Source organism: Mustela erminea, chromosome 3 (genome assembly GCF_009829155.1).
Source record: "Mustela erminea isolate mMusErm1 chromosome 3, mMusErm1.Pri, whole genome shotgun sequence".
In the NCBI taxonomy this organism is placed as follows: Eukaryota; Metazoa; Chordata; class Mammalia; order Carnivora; family Mustelidae; genus Mustela; species Mustela erminea.
The window spans coordinates 27,275,680-27,290,002 of record NC_045616.1 but is presented as its reverse complement, the minus strand read 5'-3'; the positions used below and the strand labels follow the sequence as shown (position 1 = coordinate 27,290,002).

The 14,323-nt window shown below is 46.4% G+C and overlaps 1 protein-coding gene across 2 annotated transcripts in view; it reads right to left on the bottom strand.

The window, feature by feature from the left end:
* Positions 1–14,323, bottom strand: part of PRDM6 (PR/SET domain 6) — a 103,950-nt gene that overhangs the window by 14,777 nt on the left and 74,850 nt on the right. For both annotated transcript variants that reach the window (XM_032335483.1, XM_032335485.1), the window contains 2 exons: positions 14,051–14,175; positions 2,324–2,666 (listed from right to left, as the gene is read on the bottom strand). In XM_032335483.1, coding sequence (XP_032191374.1) covers positions 2,324–2,666; positions 14,051–14,175 — 468 coding nt within the window. The remainder of the gene's footprint in view (positions 1–2,323; positions 2,667–14,050; positions 14,176–14,323) is intronic.

Genomic DNA, 14,323 nt, shown 5'->3' with positions numbered 1-14,323 from the left:
TGCCCACCACTGTACCTTATCTGGGAAGGCTGGCCACACCACACTTGGGGATCTGAGTCAAATAAGCCCACGAGGATCTCGCACAGGATGGAAATCTCACGCTGTTCAGACTTTTGCCAATAATTCTAAATTAGCTTAGAATCTGCACTGACCAGTGTATCGAGATACAAAATGCATTTTGTATAGGTAAGTTTTCTCCATCTGTCAGGTATTTTTCTGGCAGTTTATACAGATGCTTTGCAAATGATGATACTATTATTTGATGGGACAGACTTCCTAGGGACTTGAACCATAATACACATATGGTTTTCTAATGTAATTGGGGTTGGATAAAATAGTCTGTTTCAGTAACTATTTACTGCGACCTATTCTCATTGTCTTATGTGATATTTAGCATGAAATCATACTCAAAGCTAAGCTTTGAATTCCAATATCCAGAAACTTCCAACCATCATTTCATTTCACTTTGCATGTTCAGTTTTTATGACATCAGTGCACCTGTGCATACAGCAGATACAAACACATCTGAATGCACTCGATTAAAATGTTGACGATCACACAAATTAATGCATCTTTTAATATTTAAAAAACTATGAAAATGCAGGGCGAACTTTAGATAGATAGATCTTAAAGCTCTATGTACACCTGCAAGAGAGAGGAACTTTCAAAGAAAACACTTTCTGAGTGAGGAAAACATTTTCAAAACTTTCCTAACTCCTGTAAAGCCAAAAAGTACTAAGATGTTCAGATCTGGTGATATTTTTACTAGGGCCTCTCCTGTCAGAAGTAAAAGATTATAAAGACCCAGCTGCTTGGGGCACCTGGATGGCTCAGTTGATTAAGCGTCTGCCCTCAGCTCAGGTCACAATCTCAGGGTCCCGGGATTGAGTCCCAGATCTGGCTCTCTGCTCAGTGGGGAGCTGGGGAGACTGCTTCTCCCTCTCCCTCTGCCTGCCGCTCCCCCTGCTTGTGAATTCTCTCTCAGTCAAATAAATAAAAATCCTAGAAAAAAAAAAAAAGACCCAGCTGCCTTAACACCCATCATGCAACCATTTCAACATTAATTACAGCAATGCTCTGATGCTTAAGCAAGTGGTTTCTAGAATGGCACAAATTAAAACATACACACGTATAAATGTATGTGCTTATGTACACTAAAAGGGACTCTATTATTTTAGAAGAGATCCATCCCCTCTTTGCAACCCCTCCACTCTCTGTGTCCCTGCTGAGTTTTCTGCATGGCTGGGAGGGGACAGCCCGGCGTAGGAAACAAAGCAGAGAGTATGAGTGACTTCAGTGAACCAGTGGCCAAATTAAGAAAATAATTCAGAAGACCTGCCTCCGAGTCTCCCATGCTCCTTCCAAAAAAATCCTTTCCGGCGTTTCCATGCAAAGTGCGTTTTCAAGGCTATTCTTGGATATTTGGGGTTTAATCAAATTTTTCACAGGACATGAAGGAGAGAGAGAGAAAACACACTCCTTTCTTATGGAATTATTTTGATTTTTGTCTTTTGCGCTCCTAGCTATCCAGACTGTCGAATAAACCAGTTCTGATTCATAAATAATAGTTCCATTATATCTACTGTGCCACTCGTCAGAGCACCTGAAATTTTAATTCACTTGTTCAGCTAAATTTCATCCTCAGTTCATGGCCATAAAATTCTTTATTGACAAACTTTCAAACCAACTTTGACTCTGAGGTATCTAGTCAACATTTTTCTTCTGTGTGGATATTAGTTTATTGAATAAGTGGCATCTGTTTTCCTCCACATCACTGGCCGAGTAGGTATTTCCTTTTGACAGCTTTGCAGGATTTATGGCTTTGCATGCTCTGAAGAAAAATAGTACTAAGCAAAAAATTCCAATTCATTACCTCTTAGTACTTAATTAAGTTCATACCCACGGCACACTGGAGGTGAACCCTGAAATGCCTGTGACAGCAAGCAGAGCAGCCAGCTATATTATCTTAGGAAGACAGAGAGGATTCTGATGAGCTTGACCTCATTTTTCCAGCTATGATATTCAGGCGTGCGCCATCTACTTTGCTCCCTGTTGGACGTGGGCAGAACAGCGTGGACACCAAGAGCAGAGTCCTCCCCATAACCCACAGCCCATCTCGACCATAAAGTCGAGCAGGGGCCCCACCATTTATTTGTGCCCTTCCAGAACGCACACACCTCCCATCACAGGGTTCTCCCCCACCCCGCCCCTCCATAGCCCCCACGCAGGCACAGTGCAGCCAGAGGAGGCGCCTGGATGCCCGGCGGGCAGAAGACAAGCCATGCGGTCGCCCTGCGTGGGGAGCAGCGAGACTCGGGGTTACCTGTCGGGGTTCTGTGTGCACACGTGCATCTGTAGGAGGATCCGCTGCGTGAAAGTCTTAAAGCACTGGCCGCATTTCCAGAGATGCCAGTCGCTGAACTCCGAGTGGAGCTGGCTGGTGGAAGTTGGGCTTGCGAGCACTCGCTGGTTTTTCACGTTGATCTGGTTAAATCCTGATTCCATGGGCCCGGACTTGTCCAGGAGAGAGAAGTTCCTGGTGCAGGGAGTCTGCGGGAAGACCACGGAGCGCTGCTGGGTGGCGGGGGGCAGCTTGCCGCTCTTGCTGAACGGCTGCAGGACGTCCTGTCTGCACATGGCCTCCATGACCGTCGAGGGCACGTTTACTGGGAGAACAGCGAGAGGGTGACAAGATCAGTTTTGCCGGCCTTGAAAATAAACACAATAACACACACTTAAAAAAAAAAAAATCCTACAGATCAAGATTTTAAAATTTCTTCTGGACTCCAAAGTAACACAGTTAGACTCTTTGCCTCGGGGGGTGGGGGAAGCAGGCTTTTTGCAAATTCCTAGCTCCCTCAATGCCTACTTCTTTAGCAAATACTATATGTTCAGGATTGTTGGCACGCTGTCTTTGCCTCACAGAGTTCACTTATGGGTTGAGGCATAAAGTCTTCAGAATGAGAGACTCCACACTGCCTCTGAGGTTTAGAGGGTGTTCAGAAGGAAAAAACAGCAAAGGAGGGGGAGAGAAAGGGTGGCTGCCCACAGAGGGTAAACGTGAGCAATGCTGAGAAGGTAGAGATCCAGGCCCTCGGGATTTCAGGCCTTCCACTGGACCTTGCCAGCACAGAACATTCCAGAAGCACAGGCTGAAAGATGAAGGCAGCAATGTGAAAGACACCTGGAGACAGAAGTCTGGCACCTTGGTGGGGTGGTGATGGAGACGGGCTGACCAAGCAGGAATGGGTTCTCAACACCGTGGGAATAAGGGATATGAGAGGAGGTAAATCTCAGAGGCTCCTTAAAGTCCAAATAAATAAAAGACATCAGACCTAGGAAACAGACACAGAGTGTTTCTGTGCAGAGAGTGCAAGAAAAGTGTTCAGGGTGGGTTTGAGTCAGGTGTGATTTACAGACAGGGTGCAGCAACTAAGGTAAGAGTAGGGGTGGGGCAACAGAGTAGGGTGCCGGCAACTCGGGTTTTGGAATCAGAAAGACCAGGGGTCAAATCTTGACTCTGCCCTCTGTTAGCTTGGTGATCTTAGGGAAGTTATTTTAAAAAACCCACAAAACTCCCTGTGCTTCAGTTTCCCCATCTGTAAAAGGAGGCCAGTGGGAGTAAGAATCCTAGAAGTAACAGGAGCATGGCGAAGTGGTTGAGATGTCCTCTATCTTAACTCCATTACCTATATCAGTCTTGGGATGGCTGGCAAGTCTGAAAGTCGAAATCCCCAATTTTGTCCTGGGTGAAACGTAAAATGGGTCACCCTGAGGATTAAGTCAATGCATAGACAGTATTTAGAAAATGCCACGGTTGCCACTCCACAGATGTGGCACCCTAAGGAGCACGGGGTTCATCCTGAAACCTCCTGTTAGGACATGTAAATGAGACAATGAAAGCGTCCCTCATGAGGCCTCCCATCAACGGTAGCCACCATTCCCACCACTGTAGAGAAGAGACTAGAAGGAGAGAAGATGGGTGTGGACTGCAATGGTGGGGAAAGAACTAGAAGTAAGAAACACTTCTGAGGAAGGGAAACTAAGAGAGGTGAAATCGGTTTCTTTTTTTAAGTTGTTATGATGCTAATAATCTGGCTCATGCACTTGCTGGTCAGCTCACATGGGCAGAAGGGATCAGAACCTAACACACTTTGAAACTACCGTTCTTGTTTTAAGTAACTCCTGCATCGATAACATGCATTTATTGGTTATTTCAGGGGTCAAAGAGATGAAAGGTTACAGGGTGGGCAAGAGAAGAAAATCAGAGACCAAAAAAACTGGAAGAGGTTGAAGGGCAAAAAGACAGGGGGTGGGAAGGAAACCATGGCTCTGGACCACTGGTTCAAGGCTACATGGAAGAACACAGATATCCTGGGGGCTTCTGTCCTTCCCTGCCACAGACCATCACGAAGATGCCTATGTAGCACGCAAACTCAAGCAGTTCAACAGCAAAGAGCGAATGGTGGTGGGCAGTGACCATCAGGAGGCTCCATGTTTGGGTGGACAGGGAGGTGCCATTCTCAGTGGAGTGCGAGTGGATACTTTGTTGCCATTAAGGACTCTCCAACCCAGAGAATGTTCTGTAGAATTTTGATACAGCTATGCAGCTCTATCAGCTATGATACAATGGTACAATGATACAGCTATGATACAAATCCACCAAAAGGAACAGCTCTGTTTATGGGGCCCGGGCAGCATGGCCCATCCTGCCTTGGGAAGGGAAAAGAAAGCAAGAGACTGACAGACCTGGGGAGACCCTAGGGTCTGTGCAGCAGAATGCACATTTATACTCATAGGAGAGGCTCTTAAAAAATTAAATCAGGAATGCCTGGGTGTCTCAGTTGTTAGACGTCTGCCTTTGGCTCAGGTCATGATCCCAGAGTGCTGGGATGGAGCCCTGCATCAGGCTCCCTGCTCAGCAAGGAGTCTGCTTCTCCCTCCCCCACTCCCCCTTCTTGTATTCCTTCTCTTGCTGTCTCTCTCCCTCTGTATAAATAAATAAATAAATAAATAAATAAATAAATAAATAAATCGGACTCTCTTGATAGGACCTGGACATCTGAACTTTTAGAAACTCCCCCAAGTGCTTCTCATGGACCATCAGGTTTGAGAATCACGGATCTAAACCAACCCTCTCTTCTTATGAATCAAAAAAGCTGAAGCCCCAGAAGGTCCAATACTGGCACCTGCCCAGGGTCACACAGGCAGTTAAAGACAGCTGAGCTGGAAGCTTTAGCCTTCTAACTTACAAGGCATTTTTTTTTTCTGGCCACACTTGTATTTTGTCACTGCTCACCAGCTGTTTTTCAAAAATAAAAGGAACATTTTATGGCCAGTACAGTGTTTTCTGTGTGTGTGTGTGTGTGTGTGTGTGTGTGTGTAACTATATCCTATAAACATGTATGTCATATACATACATGCTATATATACACCTTTACACACCCATGTACACATTCATGTGTGTCCGTCTTTATCTTATAGGTAAATATTTACGTGTAATTTTGACCTCTGAGGCAAAAGTGTATAATTAATATGAAATCTGTCCACACATTTCAGGCTTCCAAAAATAAAAAATCACTGCACACAGACTACTACTCTAAAAATAGGCACTGAAAGGTAAAGAGAGATATTTGACACAGGGGCTTAGTCCTTTTCTAGCAAAAAGTAACAGCAGCATTGTCAGATCAGGGCAGAACCCGTTTTGTGTCGCCTGTTTATAACTAATCAGAAGCGACAAATTACCGGGGAACCCACACATTTTCAGGCAACTCGAAGCTCTTGCAGGGTGGTAAGCGCCAGACCAACAGGAAGGCACGGTGGAAAGATCGTCAAATGAGGATACCACTAGCACGCATGAGAGCAGGGTCACCAGCCTGAAGCTTCGCCGTGGGAAGAGGAATATAATGCCTTTGGGGGAAATTAAAGCAAAGGCGACTTTACGTACAGATTGTAAATTCTGACTTCTCACCTCTCCTGAAAAATAACCTAATAAATTAATTTTCCCAAAAATGGTTAAGGTCACATCTCCTTTATACGAAGCATGAGAATTGGTGGGCAAATGAATTTAACTTTAATGACCAATGTCAACATGGTAATAAAGAAGAATTTACACCAGTTTGTATAATAATCTGGGATACATGGGATCCGAGGTAGTAGTACTATCAGGCAATAACGGTGCAGATGGCTGGAATTAAATTTTGCTCTGTCTCGTTATTGCCTTCTCTGTGATGCCTGAGAGCAGAGGTCATACGCTTTTAAACTGTAAGCAGCAACAATGAGACACTATTTCCCTTTTGGTATACACTCCTCTACTCTAAGTATGACTCAATCCAATCCTGCTGAATGAAATGAGCATGTAATGCAGAGAGAAGAAACAGTAAGGACAGGAACAGAAGCAATGCATCTGAGCTCTAAACTGTCCTGCAGAGCTTCTACACATTTCCATAAGACCCTAGAAATCGAGGGAGGATAACTTTTCATTTTTTATTTATTTTTAAAAAGATTTTATTTACTTATTTGACAGAGAGAGAGAGAGAGAACACAAGCAGGGGAAGCAGCAGGCAGAGAGGGAGAAGCAGGCTCCCCAACTGAGCAGAGAGCCCAATTCGGGACTCAATCCCAGGACTCTGGCATCATGATCTGAGCCAAAGGCAGATGCTTAACTGATTGATCCATCCAGGCGCCCCAGCTGTCCCGAAGTATAGCTTTTTTAAAGCAGGACTTAAAGGACACTGAAAGCTGTTCTTTCTGAAAGGCAGCCTCGCCGCTGCCTACAACAATTCAAAGACACAGGACCTTATCAGAGAGGGGACAGCCCATTCAGACAAATGCAAGATGCCCAGAGATGACTAACCAAAGTGACCTGACAATGAAGTACTTTCTACACAGACACACCTGGCTAGTACAGTCTCTTCCGCCTACCAGACAAAGATGAAAAAGTAGAGAGCAAACTCTCCAAGTCTGAAAGGATCTAGTGTCAAGGAACCACATGAACTCCTCCAACCCAGGCTAATGAAAAGACTGGGAATGGCATATGCAGAATCCCTAAAACAAACCTTCGTCAACATTTATTCAGCCCACAAATACCTAGTGAGCGTCCGCTCGGTGCCTGACACCCCTGGTGCTGCGGGGTTCCAGCAATAAGGAAGCCCCAGCCCCTGGCCTCAGGCCACTTCACTCCAGTGAGAGAGACAGATACCAAACAAAGTCTTTACAAATAAGTACTTACTCGGTTTCATCAAATCTAAAATGCCATCAATTGCACGTTGCTCTGTGAACAATCCCCACTCATTGCAAGGCATCTCCCAGGTTCAGAAAGAACAAAATGGGAACAATGTAGTGTGTTGCTACAAGCGTGATGCATGTTACGAGAGATACGAAGAGGTTCCTAGAAAGCGTTATCACTTCTGTGGCTACAGCTGGGGTGTGAGGGGCAGCTTCCGTAAGGCAGTGATCTTGAATGTGAGTCCTATAGGGTGTGCAGGTATCAGGTGGGAAGGAGGAAAAAAGACAATGCAAGAAGATGAAATGTGGGCAGCTCGGCCATAGTGTCTGTGTGGATGCTGAACAGGGAAGGGGCTCAAGAGAGGATGTAGGATCTGTAACAAACTGAATGGGACATGGCCAGTCCAACAACACTCAAATTCTCATTCTGTCAAGCACGATGGGAGCCACACAAAATACTTTCTGGAGACTCTATATGGCCCATGGGCTACTGTACTGAAGAACTGGGGATTCATTGTAAGAGTAATGGCAAGCCAAGAAAGGGTTTTAAATTAGGGTATGAGATGATGAGATTTATATTCTAAATGTATCACCACTCTACACCGTTACATGAAAAAGTGAGGTACAGAACAATGTATATAGTATGTTACTATCTGCAGAAAAGGGCAAGGAGAAGAGTGAGAGCCAGAGAAAGTGAGGGAGAATGTGATCTAATAGAGTAGACACACACACACACACACACACACACACAAATGTCTGGAAGAAGATCTGGTTATCTATCAACTGACTTCTAAGGGGATTTATAAGTCCATAGCACTTCCTGGATTTTTATCTATGGAACCAAATGCCCTAGCAACAAAACACACAAATGAGCTGAAACAATAAAATAAGAAAACCAATGAGACTTCACTTGGGCCGTTGTGATGCCGCCGAGGAAAATGTGACGTGCTGGAGACTACTGCACTGGTCCGTGCCAAAGCTGATGCTCTCATTGACCGAGGGTAGCAGAAGAGATGAAAAGAAGCGCACGTAAAAATACCTAATCAACAGGGTTTTGTAGCTGATTGGAGAGAAAGGTGAGTGAGAGTGAGGTGTTGGGGTTTCTGGAAAGAACTGGATGAATGGGGGTGAGCTACAGAACTGGGGGAGAAGCAGAATGGTTTCGGTTGTACATGCGGAGCTGGACATTCTGGTGAGATACCAAAGGCAGAGGTGGAGTAGATAAGTGGACAGGAATATGGGGCTCAGTAGAGAGATCTGGATTGGAAATGCAAATCTGGGAATACCTAAGTCGGGTCCCTGGGGAAAAGACTATGAAATGGAGATTTGCAGTTCTGAGGGCAGGAGGACCATGTCCATGGAGGAGATGGACAGCTCCGGAGCTAGGGAGGTACTTCACAGTCGTTCTGCTCTGGGACAGGTGAAGCAGTCCTTAGTAGCCCCCACATCGGCCGGCCACTGGACGTGGGCCACATGGAAGGGGAGCACCGCTGAGGGCAGAGATGCTCTCTTAGGCAGAAGGTAATTCCTGGAGACAAACTCATCTGCAAGCTGACAGCGCCTTATTCTCCCACAAACTGGGGGAATGAGTGCCTCGAGCTAATAACAAGGTTGCAATCTAGGTAGCACACCTCAGCATTCCCAAGCACCCAGAGAGATCAAATCCTTAAGGACAGTGGATTTGCTTGCGGTTTTTGGTCATTTCTTGCTGTGGGTGCTTTTCCAGGGGTGCCGTCTTCTGCTGGGAGTCCTTGCAGATACAGAGGCATCCCTATGGGGTGGCTTCTCTCTGCTTCTTCTAGCACCCTACAGGTTTCTGCGGCTCTGGACCGATCTTTGTTTGTTTGTTGGCCCAAGGTTTCTATAGCCGGCAGGTAGTACAAAATCCAGCCCCATAACACCCCAAGGGCCAGGGCTGGTTTTTAGAGAGCAGCACTCGGTTTTTCCCAGCGGCCTGAGATGACATAGCTCCTTGGCTTCCTGGATGGTGGGGAGTCTTCTTCGGGTCCTCAGTCAGAGATGGAACAGTCACTTCCAGTCCTTGGACTTACTGAAGAAGGGCAAACCCAACTTCGCATGGTACACAAGGGGCCTAGAACCTAGACGCCTCCCAGCTAGACTAGCGCTCGGCTCAATCCCCCTCAGCTCGGCTTCATGCCCACGGCCGCATCACCAGGTTCCTGCACTGTGTCTGCTGTGTTTCTGTGTGCTCACATGCCTTCTTCTAGACTTGAGGACAGGGCCTGGGCCTGTCATCCCCGTGTTCCTCATCCCAGGGCTCGACCCAACAATACTGCAAGCTTCTCCAACTTCCCAGACGTAAGACCTGAGCCTGGGCCTAGCTCCTCCCTGTCGGCCAGACAGCAGGGGTGAGGGGCCCTATGCAGAGGAACCCCTTTTTGTTTCCTGGTCTGTACAATCGAGAGAAAGAGGCAGCGCTGATGTCAGCGTGGGAACTGTGGCAGGGACGAAGAGGTCCACATTCCTCTACCTTGGTGTCACAAGGCCAAGGCAGAAAGAGCAGCAGGGAGACTTGTTGAACATTGATTCCGTTTTTTATTTTTTTTTTTTAATTTCCTCTGAGATGAATACGAACACACTATGGTCTTGACACTCGGTGGGAGCGAATCCCCCACCGGAAGCTCTGGGAAGCCTCATTCCTCCTCACGGAGGCAATCTGTCGACACCGGCTTTCCTTCGGGCTCTTCGGAAAGGCCCACGGTGGATGGAGCGGCTCTCTCCTTGGAGCTCTATTACATTTACAACCCTAGTTTTTTAAAAAAAGAAAATAACAGAGGAATTGCTTCCAGAGCCCCAAGGTCTGTGTGAAACGCTGCCTTCTCTTTGGGGCCGCGTAGCTTTCAGGGGCTTGTCTTGAGGGTGGCCACCTTGAGGGCGCCCACCGTTTCACGGGAGCCCCCGGAGGGGACGGTCTCTCAAGCCTCAGCCCACCGCACCCACTCAGGAGGAAACGTGTACTTGCATCGTTAAAAGGACCAGGGGAGGAAAATGATCTTTTAAGACGTGAAAATGCTCAGGAAGTATTATTCGCTAAGTAAAATCACGTTTCCCTTGAGCGTCTTGGGCCACGTAACCATTTTGTTAACAAAGGAAACTACAGGGCCGAGATGTTTCATCCCTTCAAATAATGGCGACAAAAGTCTCCACACTGCTCCAGGAGGCGCTTATTAATTGGTGCGTGTCCGTGGCCCGACAAGGAGGCTCTGCTGAGGCATTTTGTCACCTAAGTCTCTGGTATCCAGAAGCCTCTTTTTTTTTTAAGGTATCTGATTTATTTTGTGGCTAGCTCAGTGGGATAAAAATTGTCTTAGAATTGCTAATCCAGTTGAGATGATTTAAATTACTCAGGGCTGTGGAAGGCTATCTGTTAAATTATCTGTCCATGCCCTTTCACACGTTTGTGCTTTTAAATCACACCGAGTATTTTCTGTGTGCAGAGGAAGGAGCCCACGTTATAAAGCAGTCCTGGCTCTCTCCGTGAATCCTGGGGAATGAGAATCCATCTTAGAGTTAAAGTCATATATCTCCCCTACGCTATCTGATGAAGCTTTCCGCTGGTTTCTTGGGTGGCCAATCACATGACAGATATATGACTTGGAGACAGGAACTGAAATAAAATTCCTGTAATACCCTCGGGGGGAAGGGGGGATTGTCACCATGGAGCATTTTCATCAATGACTTCATTTTCTTTAAACTTCCCTCCACCCTCACTTTGAGCTCAGAACTCCACGCACAAGAGCCGCTTGGTCTGCCTCCTGAATCCACAGTACTTTGAGCCGCTGCGGTTTTTCAGTTTTTCTTCCGAGGATTTCAGGTGCTAAATGATAGGACAGAAACCCTGGGAGAGGTAATGGAATTCAATAATCAGCAACCTCAAGAGTGCTTTAAGCAGTCGGAGACTAGGAGAGAGAAGGATTAAAAGGCAAAGCATCTGGTGTTTCCAGAAAATACCCTTTTGTCGGCACTTCGTCACCGAATCCAAGGACCAGATGGTACGCTCTTGAATATCTACTGTCAGGTGGCTGTGAATGGCACACAAGACCCCCCAGTTCCTCCAGCCCGATCCTATGTAACAGCATCATGAGGTGGAAGCAAGGTTGCAAATGTATGACTTCCACCTCAGAGATCACATCAAGGGTAAGAAATGCATTCCCCAAGAAGTCATTTCCATGGTGGTTTCCATTTCTCCCTCATAACTCAGTAAGCGGCCATTCCATCCTTCTGGTTCCTCAGACCAAAGCCCTAGAGTGATCCTTGACTCCTTTCTCTCTCATTCAGCACCTAAGGTGCCAGCAAATGCTGTTGGCTTTACTTTCAAAGTGCATCCAGAATCCAACCACTTCTTACCGCCTCCACCATGTCTACACTGGCCCAAACCACCACCATCATCTCTCCCCCTGGATTCCTGCAAGAGCCTGGAACTGGATTCCTTGCTCCACCCCCAAGTCCTACTGTCTGGTCTCCAATCAGTGGCCAGAGTCATCCTCTTAACAATGGCAGCTGGAACACAGCACTCTTCTGCTCAAAACTTAAACTCCGCTGTAAGCGCCCTTCGCATGGTCCATACTGAGGAAAAGCCAGGCTTCTGCCAGGGGGTCCTTGTTCATGCTTCACCTGATAACGAAGTGACCTTCTCACCTCATTCGCTCCAAAACACCCTTGCTGACTCTGGGAACACTGTTCCAACAGGCCAGGGACATCCCCATCGTGGGGCCTCTACCCTTTTCACCTCACCACTGGGAACACCCTTCTTCCAAACAACATGTGGCTGACCCTTCCCCTCTTCAGATCTCAACCCCAAGACCACCTACCCTGATCACTCTGAAAAGCCACAACTCCCCACTCCTGGCATGCCTCCTCCCTTCTCTGCTTTCATCTCTCTACAAAGCGTTACCACCCAACAAACAACATATGTACCCACTTCTTCAGTCATGTATTAATCTTTCTTCCTCCACTAGAATGTAAGCTGCATGAGGGCAGGAATTCTTGGATGCTGTATCTGTAGGACCTATAAAGACACACAGGCCCACTGCAGGTGTCCGATAAACACCTGAGCACTGAGCGAACACATCCTTGGGCTCCAAGCAATGTCCGTATGAGCTCGAGGCTTTGACAGGCTTATTCTCAGACACTTCTGGACATGCACACCACAATAAGCAAGACTTGCTACACAACTTGTAAGACTATAATAATACAGTCTTCAGATCTGTAGTGAGTTTTGTTAGAGGAAAAAGAAGACCTTATAGGATTTTGGACATGCCTACAGATCAATTCCATACTCCAGAAGATGGGGGTACGTCAAGATTCAGGAGCTAGGTCCATGTTGGCAGGTCAGGGGGCCGGATATTGGGGTCTTTCCATACAAGGACCGTGGTCTAGTGTGAGGACAGCAAGGGCCTGGAGACGTGGGGAGATGGCATGTGCTGGTCACATGTGCATAGCTGCATTTAACACCCGGCACACACGCATGTCCAACACTGAGATCTGCCTCCATGGAAACAGGCACTCCCTCAGACACTCCCCCAGAGCATGACTGCAGAAAAGAACTTTCTGGTAGAAACTTGAGAAGCAAGAGGAAGGTACTGAATGTCTGAAGATTCCTTTCTTTGATTTGAGATTGGTTTGGGGTTAGGGTAAAGGAGAAAGGGAAGGCTGACAGGAACACGCTTTTTGAGGGTTCTGTGTTTTCGCCAAGAACACAAGGACAACGTGGGAAAGAAATGTCTCTAATTGTCGCATTTTCCTCAGGAAGAGCATGAACACTTTTTTCGTTTTTAGATTGTGTGTGTGTGTGTGTGTGTGTGTGTGTGTGTGTGTGTGTGTTGGTGTCTGTGAGGGAGAAAGTCAGTGGGAAAGGAAAAATAACACTTCTTTTCCAAAATGAAGTTTGTTCAAGAGAGCTGTTCTCTCTCCATCTTTTTCTGTTACATAATCCCAAATTATTAGCTTATCACAATTATCCCTTGGCAGTTTGGGGCCAAAGGGGGAAAAAAATGATATCATTGGAAACCAGTGTTTCTCACTGGAAACCCCTCAGAATGACCTCATTCTCTTCCAAATCCTGGAAATCACCTTCAAACATTTTCCCCCAAATTGATAAAACATAAATACAAATTTGAGTAGAAATGGCTTCAAGGTTTGAATTTGCCTGGATGGTAGAAATTATTATTATTTTTTTTTTAGAGATAACGATGGCCACGGTCATAAAGACAGAAGAGCGTTATGTGGTTTGTTTTAGACTAAGACATTTAGGGAGACAAACTCCTCCGGGATGGGTCTACAATTTTTGCTACCGTTTCTCACTCCAAGGACTACTTAGGAGGAGGCACACCTCATCAATCAGAGGGCTTTTTCTCCTCATTACATAGCACTGTTTTCTCATTATTTCATTTTTGCCTATAGCATGCTTCTGGCCGGATGGTGTATCACTTGAGAGCAGGAGCTGTACCTCGTGCTGCTCTGGTCACCCCACTAGGAGGCAAGCAGGGAACCAGACACGTAGTAGGTACTCAGTAAACACCAGCGGCCTTCACCTTGCTGCCAGAGATCATTTAAAACTCTGACAATGGTTGTGGAATCGTCAACCGGTGAAGCCAGAACGGGCCTGTGGGAAGTCGAGACGCCCTGTGGGAAAGCAAAGGACAACAGAGGGAAAGAGAAACCGAGGAAACAGACTCGTGCACATTTGCAACACGCATCAGAGTGAACCGTATGACAGGAGTCTCAAGCAACGCTCTTAAGACATTAGCTTTCAGAAAGAGGTATTGTGAGAGGTGAATTCAGAGCTAAAATAAAGTCTTACAGTTTTCATCCTGCGCAATGCATTGTAAGGGGATCCCAAAGAAAGACGTATAGCTGTCATTGTACCACACCAGAAGCTCGGTGCCCCTGGGGATATCTATACAGGCTCGGTAGAATATATTCGACCTATTCAAAACAAAAGAAAACCCAGCTTAGTCAGAGGTACATTGTTATCAGCCCCCAAAAAGTTCTGCCCAGCTCCATCTAAACAGTTTGTTTGTAATAAAATCTGCACACCCCACCTTATCATTCCCAGCAACCAAGCAGAGCCTGC